This window comes from Hypomesus nipponensis, chromosome 12 (assembly GCF_054491055.1).
Source record: "Hypomesus nipponensis isolate SF chromosome 12, ASM5449105v1, whole genome shotgun sequence".
Lineage (NCBI taxonomy): Eukaryota > Metazoa > Chordata > Actinopteri > Osmeriformes > Osmeridae > Hypomesus > Hypomesus nipponensis.
The window spans coordinates 10,616,458-10,635,677 of NC_140372.1; the positions used below are offsets into that span (position 1 = coordinate 10,616,458).

At 45.7% G+C, this 19,220-nt stretch overlaps 1 protein-coding gene across 2 annotated transcripts; it reads right to left on the reverse strand.

The window, feature by feature from the left end:
• Positions 1 to 2,255: 2,255 nt before the first annotated feature.
• On the reverse strand, positions 2,256 to 16,252 carry LOC146261052 (neuronal membrane glycoprotein M6-b-like). Of its 2 annotated transcripts, none has more exons than XM_084667827.1 (7): positions 16,111 to 16,252; positions 6,412 to 6,598; positions 6,016 to 6,175; positions 5,141 to 5,309; positions 4,741 to 4,814; positions 4,491 to 4,556; positions 2,256 to 2,437 (listed from the first exon to the last, which is right to left on the reverse strand). In XM_084667827.1, exons 1-7 carry the CDS (start codon positions 16,178 to 16,180, stop codon positions 2,288 to 2,290), a joined length of 876 nt encoding a protein of 291 aa, XP_084523953.1. In that variant the 5' UTR covers positions 16,181 to 16,252; the 3' UTR covers positions 2,256 to 2,287. The 2 variants fall into 2 exon arrangements, with proteins under 2 accessions (XP_084523953.1, XP_084523954.1); XM_084667828.1 differs by lacking the exon at positions 2,256 to 2,437 and adding an exon at positions 2,759 to 3,593.
• Between the last annotated feature and the right edge of the window lie 2,968 nt (positions 16,253 to 19,220).

Here is a 19,220-nt window from a genome sequence, read left to right on the forward strand (position 1 = left end):
CATCACCTGAAAACTGCAAAGACACAGTCATGTCTCCTTCATGCAATAACGAGGAAACAACGACACACCCTGACACGCATCTTGTTAATATGAAATTGAATGCGAGTTTGCCTACATCACCCAGTGGCAAAGCACGTTTATCAAACATAACATACATGGCAATATAGTCCTTTTTTCTGTTTTCAGACATTTGAACACGAGGACAAATACTGACATGCTTTCCATGAAAGGTAAAATATTACTTGTTACACTGTTTTAAGAGTTAACTAACCAGTGATAATCAGTGTAGAATAAAGTTCTCAGTTGTAAAATGAAATCTGATAAAATCAAAATAAGAAAATTCCTGACTGGTTATATCTTTGTTGTAAACATCCAAACAGTCTTGTGTGGCTCAAGTAAAGGCCTGAAAATGGGACTCACTCATTTGCAGTCACTCATTTGGCTAGCCATAGTAAAATAATCACAAACCATTTCAATTAAATCCAAGTCAAGTTATTCATTACTGAATCACAAGGAAAATCCAGCTGCCTAAAACGGAGAAAACATTAAAATAATTTCATTTTTTCACATTTTAAACTGTATACAATACAAGCACCTCAATTCATCAGGACTATATACTGGATCTGTTCCCCTCCCACAACTTACCATTCAAAGATGTTACATTACATAATATCAAATTTAGAACTAGTATTTGAATGCTAAACACATATTGCAAAGGGAACAATTACATATTTGTGACTGAGGAGAAAATAGCATGGTAGAACATTAACCATGTCCTCCACATTTTGGAGGTGTATTTCAAATAAACGATCTCTCAGATTGGTCCATATATTTACAGGTGAACCTCATCCATTTAGTACATGGGATACACTTGAAGAAAGTGGAAAAAAACACATGAAGCCATGTCAATTCCGTACATTTTAAGCTGGGGAAGTAGGAAAGCATATATCACCTCTTAAGAGTGATAAAATTAATGAGCTTTACACTTGAGCTTGTGTCTTGCTGATAAAAAATCCATGGTCTAAATCTAGGGTAGTTTATGTATGTGGTTTCACACCTGAGGTATCCAGTATGTCATTCACTTGGCCATAGAGCAAGACAATATAGCCTTGATCTAGAGAGCTGTACTCATAGGCCCAGCTTGACCTAGAGAAACATGACGCTGAGATATTATGCAACGGGACCGGTCCAGTACAACCTCTTGCCCCTACTCCCTTGACACTTGTGTAAATCTGATTGACTGGATAGGTTTGAGCAAGCTAGAGGCAGTTCTAGCTATTAGAGGTCAAGGTGGAGTTACAGCCATGTCGGTCGCTTCGGTCTGACTGTCCTACATCTACTCAGGAGAGAGAACAGGAACCAGGGCATTGTTTTGGACCAGGCAGGGCCTAGATAGAGTTCTCCTCTGGGACTTAAGAATGGTGTGATAGCTCGGCAGCTCTGAAAGCCAGTAGCACGCCAGCCATTGTGTAGAATCATAAAACACACTGTGCATGTTCCTCAGTTAGAAATTAATTGTAATCGGTAGCCAACAATACAAAATAGTTATAAAGAAGAGAATCACGAAAGATCAAGGATTCTTTCAATGAGTGGCACTTTTCAGTGCTTTGTGTATATGGGGTTTGTATTTAAAGTCAATTTTCTTTTTCTTAAATAGTGGGATATTTTAAGCATTAGCATAAAAAAAACGATGCCGTAAGAGATGAGGAAAATGATCGAAAGAGAAAAATATCTGAGAGACAGAAGAAAAAATAAATATCATAGTAAACCTGGCATACTTTGAAATGTATTAAAAAAACAACAACATTCATACACATTCGCACAATATATTCATATATATACGTATATAAAACACCAAAAAAGAGAGGAAGTTCCTGTCTTTCTTCCTCAGGAGTTAGTGCAGACAGAGACCATGTCGTTAGGCTGTTTGTTAGGAGCTGTGTTAGAGGTGTGTGGCCTCAGAGCGGAGCAGGCAGCCAATCACAGCCAGGTACCGTTCACTTCCTCGCTGAACGGGAGAGGACATTCGGCAACCAGGTAGACCCCATCAATGAGCTCGACCAACCGGGAACTCTCATCTACTGTCTACCGTTTACGAAAGCCGTCCGCTCCCGTTCGGGTCGAGAGAACGTGACCGTGGTGTTGGTTTACTCAAAGGGTAGGGGAGTGGGAAGCTTGTGAGGTTAAGTGTAGATAGTGGTGGAGGGGGGGGGGGGAGGGGGAGGATGCAGATGTGGAGGGGAGGAAAAGGGAGGGGGGTGGATGTGGGAAGCGTGTCGTCCTGCCCTTATGAGTAGGAGGAGTTTTGTCCGTCCTTGGAGCGCGCCTCTGCATCAATCTCCTGGTCGTCCTTGGTCTTGATGTCCTGGTAGGCGTGCGTGTTGCAGGCGCTCTTCAGGTAAGCCCAGTTGGCCGACAGGATCATGAGATAGTGGATCTGTGGAGAGATGGAGCAGAGGAGTGGAGAGATGGAGCAGAGAGGTGGAGAGAAACGGGGGGAGGGGGGGGGGGGGACAGAGGAGGTGGGGAGGGGGTTGGTGAGTGTGTGTTAGTCAACCAAAGCAGCTAAAGTTAATAATGTGACACGCACAACACACACGTCATCCCCACACAGTCATCACTAGTTGTTAAATGTAATGTATGCATTAGTCCTGCAATGTGCATTGTAGGACTTGAGATGGTGGGTGACTGTATGGTGAGGTATTAGTGATATAAATTCAAATTAAATAAGTCGACCTTCTACTGAGGAGATGACACGTTTTTGGCCACATTGTTGTTTATTGTGCAGAAAAAAACATTGCAAAACATTAGCTGATATCTGACACACTAGTCTTTCCATAAAGGGTACAGGCACAAAGGCTTACGGTGTAAAGAAGTTCAGCAAAACTGACCTTTTGTATCACACTACTCTACATCTACTGATTAAAGTACATTATCGCTGACCTATTACAAATCTATATTACATGCATGTGCAATACATCTCCCACTCGTTACTTATTTAACCTTTCTCTTTGCATTTCAGTCTTTACACGCCTACAGCACATTTCCCTGGCCTTTATTGATAATTATACAGGTATAGCATGTTGAAGTTACATGTTACACGTTTAGAATGCCAGGGTTAGGATCAGTCTCTAACTTACTGTGGTCCTAATTATGGGGCTCAACCAAGACTCACATTCTGGCTCTATACTGATCTAGGCATGGGGTCTGGTCAGAGGTTGTAAGTTGTCAAACCCTTTCCCTTGTTTGCATCTACAGAACCTTCTATTGCTGGAAACGTTCATCATCATCCTCATTATCTGATCGTGTTCTGATCATATCAACTTTCTCACCAAGTGACACAGAGTTATTTGTTGGTGCAGTGAATAAAGAGTGGATAAGATGGCCATGACATTACGAAGCATTTCAATCTTTCTCTCTTTCTTTCTCGGTCTCCTTTATCATTTCCCCACTGTCCTCCTCTTTCTACCTTTCTCCACTCACATCCATCCTTAGCAACATCAAAACCCTTCAAAATCTGTAGGGCGTCCGTTGCCTTGACTTTTAAACTTGAGAACGGCATAGTTATATGTGGTGGCCATCATGTAGAACAGCTGGGGGGAGAGATCAGAGGGTATACCAGGTAAGACAAAACTACATTACCCAGCAGGCCTTTCAGGGGGCCAGTGTTTCTCTAAGAGGCATCTGGTGATGGCAGGAAGTCGAACTCTGTTCCTGCAGAGCTACCCCCCATTGGTTTCTATTCCAACCCCCATTGTAATAAACCTGATTCAGCTTTGCAACCAGAACTGTATTAGAATCAGGTGTGCTTGTGTACTACTATGTGATAGTGGTTGGAGCAAAAAACATACAGGATGTTAGCTCTCCAGGAACAGGGTTGGGCAGCCCTGTGCTGTGCTATGGCATATTAGCCAGCTCTTTAGTATCCCTTGCATCTTTACACAAGACATACCAACATACACAATCAAAGGCAACACCATTAACCAAACATAGCTTAGTGAGTTAGGTGACTAACTCCATACCATAGGTAACATTACTGGTGAACCTTAACCCAGTTACCCACACGAGAGCGGCTAATCAAGGTCTGTTAACCTCGTCAAACATGAACCTGTTAACTTGGCTGTCACCTAATGCTAAGCCCATTGATTGGATAAACACACCCAATCGGCTGTAAATATGCGACGCTGCAGCTCCACCCGATCACACATACTCTAATCCCCGCTATCTGTGGTACGAAACCATGTCAGGGGGTTTTCAGACTTTCTTCTGCTACGGCCACAACAGAAGCCAGGGAGCATTAGCCACTAGCTAGCTTCCTGCTGCCTTGGTCAAAGAGTTGCCTCAGGCTGCTTGGTCGGATTCAAACCCTCAGGCGCACGGAATGAGAACCATGAGGCATGAAAGAGGATTACCATGGCAACAGATAGGCATGCCATGGCAACATGCAAATTCAAACGCACGAGCACGGGGGTTGCGCGAAGAGAGCTTACCAACGCAATGACGGTCGCTCCAGCCCCGGCACACGCCACAATGTACAGGTGGTAGGACAAGTAGAACTGCAACCCACACAGAGAGAGAGATTCACTTCAGCGACAAAGAGACACAATACATGTCAAGTATTAGGCTACACATCATAGCATTGATTATGTATTTGAACGGGTATGAATGCTGTGTCATAACTCTCGACGTTTGGACGTTGGCGTCGTGGGTTTGTGAGAGAAGCACCGGATGTTTCCATACCTCGCTGGTGTTGCAGATGTCTCCCAGTGTGGATCCACAGGCCTTCCCAGGCGTTGCGTTCCATGGAATGATGCCTGTGGAGCGGGTACGGACCGGGAGGAGGGTTTTAATGGGGCAGATTTACAACACGAGGGTCGCATCGGTTCAAGAACAGAGGCCTAATGCGATGATAAAAAGGTTTTATGATCGCGGCCATTTAAAGAGGTCAGGTTACAGAAGGTGCGGATATAAATTACAGAACAGCTGGAGCGTCGGTGCTTTGGAAATAGGTCATAATCCCCATCTCATCACACTAGCACACACAAACTAACACACAGAGAGAATGTGTGAGAGAGAGAGAGAGAGAGAGAGAGAGAGAGAGAGAGAGAGAGAGAGAGAGAGAGAGAGAGAGGCTACTGACCGTACTGCCGCACGTCCACACAGATGGAGTCGGGGGAGGTGATATTGGCCACGGGGGACCTCATGGCGGAACACGTGGTCCACATGTTGAAGAAGAGGAAGACGGGGATGGAGGAGAAGCCGAAGATGCCCAGGAAAGCCAGAGCCAGGATGTAGGTCAGGAACACAAACTGAGGAGAGGAGACAGAGCTCAGAACATGTGTCTCACCAAGCACGTGTCACGTGGGCTGAGGCCTCACCGCAGCGGCCTGGGTTCGTATCCGGCCCAGACACTTTGCTACATGTCTTCCCATCTCTCTATCCCCAGCCTTTCCTGTCTACCTTGAACTGCACTATCCTATATATAAAGCATGAAAATACCCCAAAAAAGCAAAGCAAACAAACTCTCAAATTACACTACACTATCACTATTTCCTTTTAAACAGTATCATCAGAAGAAACTCTGTAATTGCTGTGTGAACAACAACAACACTTAAGGGGCCTTTATTATCATCATCATCATCATCATCGGCATTCTCCAACAGATCCATCTAGTTGAAAAAAGCTTCCTCTCAGTCAAATCTGAGCTGTGGTATTAGCCTGACTGCTCTTCAGGGGACGCACACGCTCAGAGGCCTTCCAGGCTGATGTTACTGGACATCTGCAGCAATTAGAGCAATCAGACTGGAGAGGACAAACTGTGCCAGAGCTACCCTCCAGGGGTGTGCCTGTGTGTGTGTGTGTGTGTGTGTGTGTGAGTGTGTGTGTGGTTGTACATGGCCTCTGAAACAAATGTGTTAATAAGTGCGAACGTGCGTTAAGTCCACACATGTACTCAGGTGTGAGAAAGCATCTCCCTGTGTGTGTGTGTGTGTGTGTGTGTGTGTGTATGCTTACAAAGGCGGTGATGCAGCGGCCACAGGCTGTGGTCTTGAACTCGCTCTGCAGCTCCTTCTTCACAGCGCTGGTGGTGTAGAAGCCCTCGGCCAGAAGGATGATGGCGTACACGAAGAAGAAGGAGGCAATGCCGTAGATGATGTACTGCAGGATCTGGATCCTAAGCGAGGCGTCACAGGAAAAACGCTCAGTCATGCACACATGGACACGCGGTTTGGACAGAACTTCTGAACGTGTACGCTAGCGACACATCATTGTAAGATATTTGAAATCATTGATGTGTTCGTGATTTGACTTGGTAGGTTTAACCGGTGCTGTAGAAATAAGTCATTGTACATACACAGGCAGACAAAAACACAGACTCAGGAACAGAGGCAGCTTTATACACACACTTACACAAAGGTGAGAGTGGCATGGTCGCTGGTCACAGTGGAGAAATGGTTCTCCAGCATGGTCAGGGTACCGGTCAGGGCCACATGGCCACACCCACAGAACAGAGCCACCCCAGAGAAGCAGAGGATGGTGGCTACCAGAGAAGCGTAGGGTACTCCGCCCAGACACTTGATGCAGCACTCAAAGCAGCCTGTTAGGGGAGACAGAGAGCACACGTTACTTAACATGAGGGGGGACGATTAACCACAGAGGAAGACTTACATTTTCCCTTGCTCCTGACAGATTCCTATTATCAGTGAAACTGGGTGAAAAGTAAGTTTGAATGTGACTTATGAATTATGATATTTTAATGGAAAACAACAAAAAGGCAACAATGGGTGAACTCTTTTTTTCCCTCATCCTTTTTCTCACCCCTTCTTTCCGTATTCACAAAAACCCAAGTGTGTTGAATATTACATGACCGTCACACGAGTTACAAATCTTTCCACTGCCTGCTGAAAAGATTTCCCTCTCCTTTAGTTTTCCTTAAGGACAGAAATATTCACAAGTTCCTTTATCCTGTCACGTGAATTATGCATGATCTAATTCTAAATAAATGATTGCTATGTAGATCATTAAGAAGAGGTTTCTGGGGCACCGAGGGACTGCTGTTGCTAACTCCATTCATGCCCAGCACAGGGAGTGGACACACTCAAACCTTTGTCTCAGTCGATATTAAATGCAAAATATAAAAGTGAAGAAGAGAGATGATGTTACTATAACTCCAATTCTTGACAGCTCTCCAGCATCACAAGGACAGCCAGAACAAAAGATTGCTTAATGACAATGTACCCTGACATTTCTCTTTGTTTTCTCCTTCCAGGATTTCAAAAAAACACAATGCAGCAAGCGATGAATGAAGAAATCTATTGACATTGATCAAAACCGTCCAATCTGTCATTTTGGTGCAATGCCCGTGACAGTTTAACAATGACACGTGGGCAGGGGTGTAGAGTAGCAGTGTTTGGGGGAGAGGCTAGGGGAGAGGCTGGGGAGAGGCTAGGGAAGAGGCTGGGGAGAGGGGAGAGGCTGGGGAGAAACTGGGGGAGAGGCTAATGGAGAGGCTAGGGGAGAGGCCGGTCACAAGACTGGTTGTGCTGCACCCAGTTCTCAGAAGACAAAAAAAGAGTGGAAAAAAAAGTACATTACATTAAACACAAGCATTAACGCTTATATAACCGCTGATAGAAATAGCGCCACCCCTCACAAACAGGGAAGTTACTCTGAGAGAATTGCACTCTCTTGCGTGTGCCACTTTGGTGTTGCCATGACAACGCCTTCCAATTGGCAGCTGAGTTTCTTTAGTGGTGTAATGTCCCTTTACATCACAGGTGCATGTCATTCTCAGAGTTACAAACCAAACCAGAACACATTTATTCTCAATGCAATGTTGATTGTAGCCTAATCTCTACCTCCATTTTCCAATTCTGTAACTGAAGTCAACAACGAAACGGCTGTATGTAAAGGACATTTCTCAGAGAGACATAGAGGATGTTCTTTACTCTTGACCGCAGGGAGTCAGGAAGTCACATGACTCATCACATATATATAATCTGATAGTGCCCATCCAGGGGGATCCACAGTGTCTCATCTCCCCTCCCCTTTCCATGCCAGCCGGTTGGCCTAAGAAAACTCGAAGGGTTAGACTTAAGAGATGGCTTCTGCTGCTAAGTGAAATACTGAGGAATTAGGGGTGAGGCGTTGTGTAACCACACACACACAGACTGTTGCATAATGGATCTCTATCCTATTAAATGTTAACAAAGTCACGAGACAGGGCCAGAAGAGGTGAGCTCTATACTATGATGGGGCTGGATGCCAACCCCAAATCTTAGAGCAGAGTTGGGCTAAACCCCAGGGCTCACACGGACTGGCGACCAGTCGAAAATACATGCCCCCCCACCTCCCTTCCCCGCTAGACTCATGCCCCCCAGTTGGATGGAGGGGGTCTCAGCCTGTTTCAGACAGGAAGGACCCTGGCTGCCCGAGGCTCTGCCTGCCTGCTGACCGTTTATCAAGCGAGTTAAAGTGCAATAATGGGCTGCGGACAGGCCGGAGCGGACAGCCCCGGTCAGCCAGAACACAAATCGATGGGCTATTCATTAGAGTGGAATTTAGGTGGCACGTCGCGCTCTCGCTGTCTCTTTTTGTCTCTCGCTCCTTCTCTCTCTCTCCCTCTGTCTCTTTCTGTCTCTCGCTCCTTCTCTCCGTTTGTCTCCCTCTCTCTCTCTCTCTCCTCTTCTTCCATCCCCAGGGTGAAATATGAGTCCACAGCTCCTCTAAAGTAATAGCCAGCTGGTAAAGGTTCAACAGAGGCCCTTTATACTTCTTCACCTCCATCGATTTTTATGTTATTTTGACAGAATCGGACACTAGCAGTCTTGGCACATTGTAAAGATCATTCTTCCAATACGAACCCTGCTCCCTAGAATATTCCCTGAAACAAGTGGATAAACGTGGCCATTGAAAGTGATTTGGATTTCCTGTAATATCGCTTTCCCAGTGTCAACAGCATCATTAGTAAACGGCTCGCTAATTTGCCAAGCAAGGCATGCAAAAGTATCAAAGCTCTGTTAAGCTTGGCTTGGCTGTGAAGCTCCTGACGTTACGGTGTTTTCTTCAGTATGTTAAAAACGGTCTCTGCTTTGGACTCTTCAGTACAGTATGCCGTCAAAAAGTTCAGCCTACTTCTTTGTGATGCCAGAAAGAGTGAGAGAACAAAAGCAAGAGAGGAGAGAGAGAGAGAGAGAGAGAGAGAGAGAGAGAGAGAGAGAGAGAGTCAGAGCGAGGGAGTCAGAGTGAGAGTTGAAGAGAGTCTGAGAGGAAAAAGCATTTTTCAGCCCGGGGGCCGGTGAATAGTGGTCGTCATGGCAACGTGTTATCCACGACCCCGTTGAGCGGCCACGTAGCTGAGTCTGTCACAGCGGCCCCACACTTCCCACACGTTCACACACAGCACGGGGCTGTGAACTCACACTCACACACGCACACACACACGCGTCCGTGTCAGACCTGTGGGGTGACGAAGAGGACAGGAATCTTAAAACAACCTGAGCTCGACATTAACATAAATACAACATGGTGGTCCAGGAGTGTGTGCAGTGCCCCTGAGAGCAGAAGGAACCTGGTCTGATGTTGAGTGAAAACAAAAGAGAAAAGAGACTACATGCATTATTCTGCACGTTATAGTAGGTGATTTGGATTTGGTTTTTGGAAAATGGGTCAAGTTGAGCCAGAGGGAAAAACGACTGCGACGTCATACATAAAGAACCGCACACGATCAGCTTTAACAGACTGTTTTAACAATGTGATATATTTCCAAGGGGATTTTCTGCTAAAACTATGATTCACATTACAACACTTCAAGCAACATTATGCTTATATTTTATCGAATGAAACATTTGAAAATGCCTGGGGAATATTTCAACTGTACGTTTGAGCTTCACTTTGGGTCATATGCCAATTTGTGACCTTTGTATTCGTTATAGTGCAATTTCCTCCTTGTGCATTATGGGTAAATTCCCAGCAGATCTCTGGATCACAAAACTCATCTTCTCAAAAGCCCCCCAAAAAAAGAAAAAAGATGGCTTCCTTCTTCACTGAGGCGTACAGGAGATGAAAGAGGAGCCCCATCTGTATAACTACAGGCTGCAGAAAAGCACACATCCACACACTCGTCATGATTTGAGCATCACTTCACAAATGAGGGTGAGAAACATATTCCGATGCCTTCTTTCTTATATATGCATATATGTATATACCATACACTATATCTCTATATGTTTGTGTGGACGTATGTGCGTGTGTACATTAATGTGTAAATATTCTCATGCACCACTGTCTAATTGCAGTAAAGTCTTATGAAAACCCAGGTGTTAAACACAACAATAAGCCTGGGCATCGTATAAAAGCAAGGTAAGAGGATCAAGCTTGTGCCCTTCATGATGGTTTTCTGCTTCAAAACCATTTTTTTTTCTCCTAACTGAGCCCAATCTGGTCCATACCCAGCAGATAGCATCATCGAGGCCGCAAAGTCAGAATCTGCCTGCGAGTAATTGTGTGTAATGAAGTGAGCAGCTTTTAAATCCTCTGCAACACTCCCCAGTGTGATCAATACTTTATCCCAGAGATCCTTTGGTTCTAGGTCCTGCCCGGCACACGACTGTCTGTCAACCATCCCTTACTGGCACTGGGGAATCTGGGCTAAACTCTGTCAGCTGTGCAGGAGGCTCAAAGCCCGTCCCACACACTAAGTTTGCACACACACGCACAAACACACACATACATGCACACAGACATCCACACGTAGCAGTTTTCATTCCAAAGGTGTAATAAAAGGCATCGTACGAACCCCGAACTAAACACGCATAATCGTCCAAATTAGAAACACCAGTGCATATTTGCTTCAGAACTCAAACCAATCCAAATAACATTAAAGATGCATTGTTCCATGTTGACGTTAGGGAGCTTTTCCATGTTTGTTTTAGGAGAGTAAAGTGGAGGAGCATGAGAGCTTTTACATAACCTGACCTAAACATGCATCTTTTTGCTCTAGTCTTGGAGTTGCTTTGTATCAGTGTCAAACAAGAAACCAGTCTGAATTTCGCTAGATAATGACCTAATCGCTGTCTCGCCCATCAGAGCCAGAAGGTCACAACACCTGTACTGCCAAGTGATTGGACAGCTCAGAGGAGAGGACAAAAGGCGGTTTTTAGCTGCGTCACTCCCCACTATTCCCCCTAAAATATAAAATGGCTTCCCTTAGCTAAGGGTCTTGCGCAATCTAAGTCAATGGCTTTGGGATTATGTAACTCATGTGGCTAATGTTGCTAACTTGATGCCAGTGCTGTGGCTCCTTCTGTCTCACCATGACCGCAGACACAGAACTCAGAGGGAAGGTTTCCTCTTGGTAGAGACAAGGTAGTAGACAAGGGCCTGTACATAGTAGGAACAGTGACCCAGAACCGGACGTATGCTTCAAATGTAATTAAACGTTTGGGAACCTGATTCAAGATTTCAGAACTGCTCTGTACCCACAACAGTGTGGCAGTGACAAAAGGCATCCAGGACACTTGACACATGGGCTCTCGTTACAAAGAAATGTCAATAATTCAGTCACACAATCCTCCGCTGCTGCCTAGTACTACACCCTATTGATTTATACCTCTCTTTTTCCTCAGATGAAACAGCAGGGGGTACGGTAGTCCGTCTCTATCATGGTGGAAGCATTGATGTCATGGTTAATGATGACGAGAGTTAATCAGACACAGAGAGGAATGTGGAGGAAGGAGTGGAGCGAGCAGATTGGTTGTCAGTGGGCGATGGAGGAGGGCCAGGAGGATGGTATGAGGTTGGCAATGCCTAGGAACAGAGCCCGCTGTGCCAACCTGCCACCCAGTGCTGTACATACTCATGCATGTACTGTGGACTACTGGGCATAGGCAGAGCAAGCACACCTTCAGACACACACACAGAGGGACATGACACACGCCCTCAAGAGGACCAGGACTCTTCAAATGAATACATTTGCCGAAGCGAGTCCGTAGCCAAGCTGTCATGTCATTCATGTGGAGATATTTGGCATGTGGAACAATGCATGAACTCATGACAACGTCATATGTTCGCGCGTACAAATATAGCCATTTTCTGCAGTGTTTAGCCCTGCCCTGACACAGACATCCCCTTGAATGCAAATCCCTGGTCACTGACACGTAAACAAACACAACCGCCATACACACACACACACACACACACACATGTACACACACACATGTACACACACACACACAGATGGAGGCTGACAGCATGCTCTGGGCAGGTCGGCCCAAATGAGAAACACGAGCCACTCCCCGAGTGTGATGGCTTTCACATGCTTTCACCACCTCACACACCTTCAGGGAGAGTGCACGAGCATGGTGTGTGTGTGTGTGTGTGCGTGTGTGTGTGTGTGTGTGTGTGTGTGTGTGAGAGAGAGAGAGAGAGAGAGAGAGAGAGAGAGAGAGAGAGAGAGAGAGAGAGAGAGAGAGAGTGGGTGGGTGGGTGTAAGTGTGAGTGAATAAAAAAGAAAAGTAGCACAAAGATGAGAGTGGGTTAAGATGTTAAAGATTGATTCATGGAGATGGAAAGCATGGGTAAATGAGGTGGCGGTGAATGAGTGAGGTAAAGGGACATGACTAAAAATGTGCTCAAGATGCAGTGCGGGAGCTGAGAAGATTTGCGAAACCAAAATGTAAGATCACGACTAGCAATGCCTCAACGTAAAAGGAAATCAAGTAAACATCGATACGAAAAGGAGATCACTCAAAGGAAGAGGGAAAGGAGATAAGAGATGCAGAGGATGTCTGCCGAATACCGAGAGGAGGATGCTGCTAAAGACGACCCACACACACTGTAGCTGCACTGAGCTGCTCTTTGCTTCCTCCCTCTCAGTCCCTCCCTTTTTCTCTCCCTCCCCCTCCCCTTCCCACAGACCCTGCCCTTGGTCATCAGGCGACATGCTTCCACAGGAAACCAGGGACAAGGCCAGACCTCAGCTGGGCCTTTCCGGGTCCTTCCGTGGGGCTGACACCGGCATGATCCCCGCCCCCTCCCCCTGCCTCGCCTCCCCCTCTCCCCAACCCCCTACCCGTTCTCCCCTGCACATTGCCCCTCTGTCACCTCATTGGCTAGACACCTTGCCCCACTAGATCGCCTCGCCAGACTGTGGCGGCTGATCATGTAGCGAGTCTCGCGACACCACGAGCCTTGATGATTCCTCAGAAAGGAGCGTCGAAACGAAAGTAATAGTCAGGTCTCAGCTAAAAAAGGTTCTAGCTTGTGTGCCTGGTGTCTGGTGGTCTGTGCTCAATTCAAATGGCATTGATTTAATATGCATGGTAGGAAACACGGCAATGAGCAGCTTGAAGAGATTTGCAAACAGGTGAGCTTTGTTCGGGGGTGTGTGTGCGTGCGTGCGTGTTGAGCTGGAGAGATAGAGCGTGGAGTCCAATGTTCCAGTGTTCCATTCTCATACAGAATCATCAGGCTTCCGTTGCCGAGCTCCCCTCCCCATCGCCACGGCGATGACGTAATCCCTCACGGTTCTTGAGATGTGCGTAACTTAGGATGGCGAGTCCAACGAGAGTTACATAAGACCGCACGCGCTCGCAGACGCGCGCATGCACATGCAGTTGCTGCGCCTTCATTCCCGTGCATGTGGGAGTGGAAGACAGAACCATTTCCTTGCGTGCACGTGCGCGTGTCATCTTTTGAGGCGGGAGGAGATGGAAAGAATAGGAAGAGATGGAGGGAGAAGCCCAGCGGAAAGAAACAATGGAGAAGCGAATGAGCAAAGGAGAGAGAGAGAGAGAGAGAGAGAGAGAGAGAGAGGGGGGGGGGAAGAGAGGGGGAGAGAAAGGGAGAGGGAACAAATCCAGTGCGTGTAGACCTATTTGTATATGCAGAATTGTGTCAATGGGCAAAGCTATAGGAATACAGATTAGAGATTATATAAACAATCAGACAAAAATATCAATCCTGTTGTTGGGATTATACCCTCGATGAGGACGTTGGCTCGTGTGCTCACTTTCCCGTTTGTAATTACGCTTGCATGCGTGTAACCTCTCTGGTGACGCCTGGCTCCAGTCAGGGAGTAGGAAAAGAAGTACTTACTCGTTTATGTGGAAATTGTGCAAGCCTGCCACATTAGAATGAATCACCCTAAGGGTTGATTGAGTTCAACCTAAACACCATATGGGGACACAAGAAAATTCCCTAATAGCATTTTGAGATGACACGTTGGCTGGACTCCAAATCAAGTGCCATCCTTACCATGTGACCTGTACGGCTGTCACGGTGACACAGCACCACACACCATGTGACCTGTCTGGCTGTCACGGTGACACAGCACCACACCTGTCCATCATGGCAGCTGACTGATTCTCGTATCAAAAACATCACCTACGCAAAAAGCACTGGAGAAGAGGAAGGCTGAGCTTCACTGCTTGCTAGGAAGACAGCAGATGTCAGGTCCTTGCTGACACCCCAGTTAAGGTGTCACAGGTAGATATAAATCCCAGCCAGGCTGGCTATTCTCTTCACTACTGCCACAAGAGTGTTCAAATCCACTGTGGAGGGTCCCACAGCCAGAGCTGGTGACACATTCCTATTACAAGCTCCTTACATGACACGACAGGGAAGCTGCCTTCCCCTCAGTAGAGATCTTAGCCATCTTAGGCATGCTGTGAAGCTTACGATGAAACATCAACTAAATACCCACACGGTACATACAAGCTCTACGCCACAAATGCACATTTCATTTGTTGACATGCTTTTGACTGGATTTACAAGACGTCTGTGTGTGTGTGTGTGTGTGTGTGTGTGTGTGTGTGTGTGTGTGTGTGTGTGTGTGTGTGTGTGTGTGTGTGTGTGTGCGTGTGTGTGAGTGAGTGAGTGAGTGAGGGAGAAAGAGAGAGGGGAGAGAGAAATAGGGTGAGTGAGTGAATGAGTGAGTGAGTGAGGATTTGATAAGACAGGGGCTGTGGCAGAAGGAAGGGGGGTGCTGGGGCTTACAGACTACCCCTGAGGAAGCTTCAGCTGCAACGCCCCCTTAGGCATGGGATCAGCTGTGTGTATCAAACTCTCGACCTTAACAACAAGACAACCAAAACAACGGATGTCACCTGCCGCCACCTTGGAAGCATTAACCTTAAGGCTCCCGAAAAAAATATTTATGGACGAGATTTAATGTAGTCTTATATAATTATTGACGGATAGGGCGTTTCGTATACGGCTCTATCAAAACAAATGAAATTCCCATAGACCCGTGTCCCCGCCTTTTTAAAGATGGACAAAGGCAGCAGCCTTCCCGCACGGCATCCATGCATTTTATCAGTCCAAACAAACAATAGACTGATGTTGGTTTAAATAAGTGTTTAAGATCTACCATTTCTCCATTTAGAATGCGTGTAGTGTGAAGACACGTCATTATTCATATCCGTAATCCAATGAGAATACCATTTGATCAAAATCAGCGTATCACCATGATGAAATGTAAAACGAATTTGGACAATGCACCAGCTTTTTCATTTGACGATCAATTTTACTAAAGGGATAACCACATTGACGTTCATGGTAATGTCATCGAAATCCTTGATAGCCATTTGTTCTGGCACCTTTTGTTGAAAGCGGCCCATAAAATAGCTTACTGTACACCTGACCAATAGTATTCACAGCAAGGGTCCACACACCTCAACCAAGCAAACCGAAATGTCTGCAGTCTTTGCACAAGATGAATGGTTTATCATAACCATACTGTAGACAAATAGGGTAATGATGGTCTGTCTACATGATTTCAGCAAGCCAAAGCAAATTGGAATTAACTATGCTCCATAAAGCAGAGCGTGCGCCCAGCACACCCTATTTCATCTCCTCAATTTGTCGCGCAAAATGTCCTCTGTCCACAAAAAAAAACACATGAAATCATTATTCCTTTATGTACGCAATTAATTTGTATTCTAAAATAGAAAACAATTAACCGGTGGTCCAGCAAGCTCTTGCGGGCATAAAACATGCTTTTGTGTCGCGTGAAACGAAGCCATAGCAAGTAGGTTAAACCGCTCAGTAAACAGCGCAGATGAAAAGCTTGAAAACGCGCACATTAGAACGGCAGATAATATTCTCTACCTTTGCTTTCTTGACTCTCATCTTGGTTCTCTTCGGCAGTAGTTTCCATGGCTGGCTTCGTCCCATCCATTTGGAATATTTTCCTTTGTATACTTTACTCCCTGGCTTCTGTATTCTGACTTTGCTGTTGCTGTTTCTCTCTCTCGCTCTCTCCCTCAATGCGTCCTTGTTATCTCTCTCTCTCTCTCTCTCTCTCTCTCTCTCTCTCTCTCTCTCTCTCTCTCTCTCTCTCTCTCTCTCTCTCTTTCTCTCTCTTTCTCTCTCCCACTATCTCTCCCTCTCTCACTCTCACGCCTTCTCTCTTCTCCTCAACCTCTTTCCTTATCAAGTTTAGGTCCTCTGCATATATTACAATCCCTTTTGACGATGCAAAGGTCTTGTCAGATTGGATTCTGCACAGATTAGTGGTCCCTAAACGATGCCAGCTAACGCTTTGACTGTACGTCACTTGCAATCCTACTTTGGCGATGAATAAATTGGTTGTGATGATGGTGGGATGCTTTCTGAGTGTCCTATTGAGGATTTTCACGCATCCAACGAACCCCATCCAACCCCTTCCCAACAACACAGGTGCAAGTAAGATGTTTCATGCAGACGGGATTTAGTAGAGAGAAGAATAACAGAAGACCAAGTCATACATGTGCACTGCCTGCACTTAAACATACACTGGCAGTCTTGTAGGGTACACACTCCAAAAAGGACACATATGCACCCATGAAGTTCACGCAGCAGCAAATTCACAGCAACATACATATACACACACCACCCACTCTCCATCTGTCGAGCGGGAGAGAATTAGAGAGGGAGAGACATTGACTGAGTGTTGTGGAGGAGTGTGGATGAAAGTGAGTGCTAGAGATGAAAAGAGTATTCTGTCAACAGAGAAGGAAAGTCTCCGTTCTTTGTTTATTCTCAGTTTGTGCTGGGGGAGAAAGAGGTATTCCGTATATCAAACAACCCAGTAGTTATGAGATAACGGTTGCCTATCATATATTTCATGCAGCAAAGAGGAATTATCCAGAAAACAAACAAAAGCGATAGGGAAAAAACACACAATTCAATTTGAACTTAGGCATGGCTGTGTGCACTAGTGTTCACCTCATTTTCTAGTAATAAACACATCCTCAAACAAAGGGAGGCCATCTGCCCTGAATCCTCTTAAATCAAGTATTAATTCTCATGCACGTGGTTTAATGCAGCTCAAAATGCTGTCTAGACTAAGCCTGCCACTAGCGCTGCATCACAACCATCCAGGAAGAGCCTTTCACCACTGACAGAGGTACATTTAAGAAGTAAATGTTTGTCGTCAGCACTTGAAAGCGATGTGTGCTCTCGGTATGGTGCCCTGGGTCTGGACAATTTTCGTGGTTTCAGTTTAACAAACATACTGACAAACACACACACACACACACACACACACACTGATGTAAACCTTGGGTCTGGTCCCATAGTGGCTTCCCACACAAACATAATGACACACATACCCACACACACACACCAGTTGACAGAGACGGGAGCAACAGAAGCCCTCCTGGGTGGATCTCAAGGCCCATATCCCCCAGCACCCCATAATCCCTTGCTGGGTCACAGATTAAGCACTTGTCCAGAAGATGAGATACAGTGGTCCCTGGCACTCCCTCCCACCTCCTGTAGCTCTGGAAGGCACACACACACCACACACACACACACACACAGCACCCACACACCCACACACGAACACACACCATCTACACGCGCACACACATCCACATGCACACACACATTGCTTTTTATAAACCGGGTAAGCTTATGTTTCTAACTCTGTGTACAGAGGTCAATTACGACTCATCAGTAAACATGGAGGGATCTGAACAGGACAGTTGCTTTATCCAGGGCAATACACGGCCTCAGCTCTACTGTAAATTATCCAGTGTCTGCTCCATCAATCGACTGCCAAAAAAAATCATGATACAGTCCCATCACACCTGAACCATGTCTGTACATAGTACAAAAGCTGTACTTTTTAAAAAGCTTTTCAAATGTTACGTTGTTAGTTCTCTGTGCTCGTGGCTTTCAATGTGAAATGGGAAGGGGGGTATGAGGGATTCAATATCCTCTGAATATAATCCCTTGTAGCCATACGACTAAACCCACATTCTATATGTAGTGTATTATCCACCCAGGGTGAACAACGGGGTCTAGATGGAGGCCAGGAACGGTTTAGCAGAGACAAAGCAAGAACCAGACAGGAGAAACAAGACAAAACCACCTCTGGAAAATAGGTTGCTGTGTGTGTGTGAGTTGGTGAGTGTGTGCATGTGCGATCGCAATCAGAATTTGCTGACTCACATTATATCCCATAATTGAACTTTCTTCTTCCTGCCAGAGTCAATAGATGGCCCAAATTATTGTGAAACACAGACAAGCCCCCCCCACCCTCCCCCCAACACACACACTCCCCCTTTAATAAAGAGTCTAGTTGAACTATGGGAGACCCAAGCCATGTCTCCTTCTGCTGAGTGTTCTGCTCTCTCATGCCCACAGAACTGAGGGTGGCCATTGCGGAGAGCCCCTGGATGCCTGTCCTGCCTCATTAATGTGGAACAGAGGGACGCTGGAACCACAATGGGGTCGTCTTGCTGTAATGAGGCCATTACGGCTCCTTTATGTTCTCAGATGGGGAGTTAATTAGAGAGAAGGGGAGACGAGGACAGTCTGGTCTCTGGTCTTATGCGTCTGTAAACAAAAGTGCAATTACACGTCCTCGGACTGTCTTTCAAAGTTAAGGACTTTTAAGAGAACGGTCAGAGAGTGAACTCAGTGAAACAGACTTGCCATTACACACATGAGCTCAATCAGATCTCTCTCATAGAGTGGAAATGTCCCACAGCAGCGATAAGGAACATGTTTCCGTTGTTGCTATGGCAATTTAATATTTATTAACATACTGATAACAGTTCCAAGAACATGTTCTCAATTTACTTACTTAATTTACTTACTATCAGACTTTCTTTTTTCCAAAACATTTTTGGCTTGATTATACATTGTTTCTAAAGGTGGTAGTGTAAAAAATTGACAAATAGTTCAAGTAGGCAGGTTGCCATTTATGAAAATGTAGGAACAAGCACATA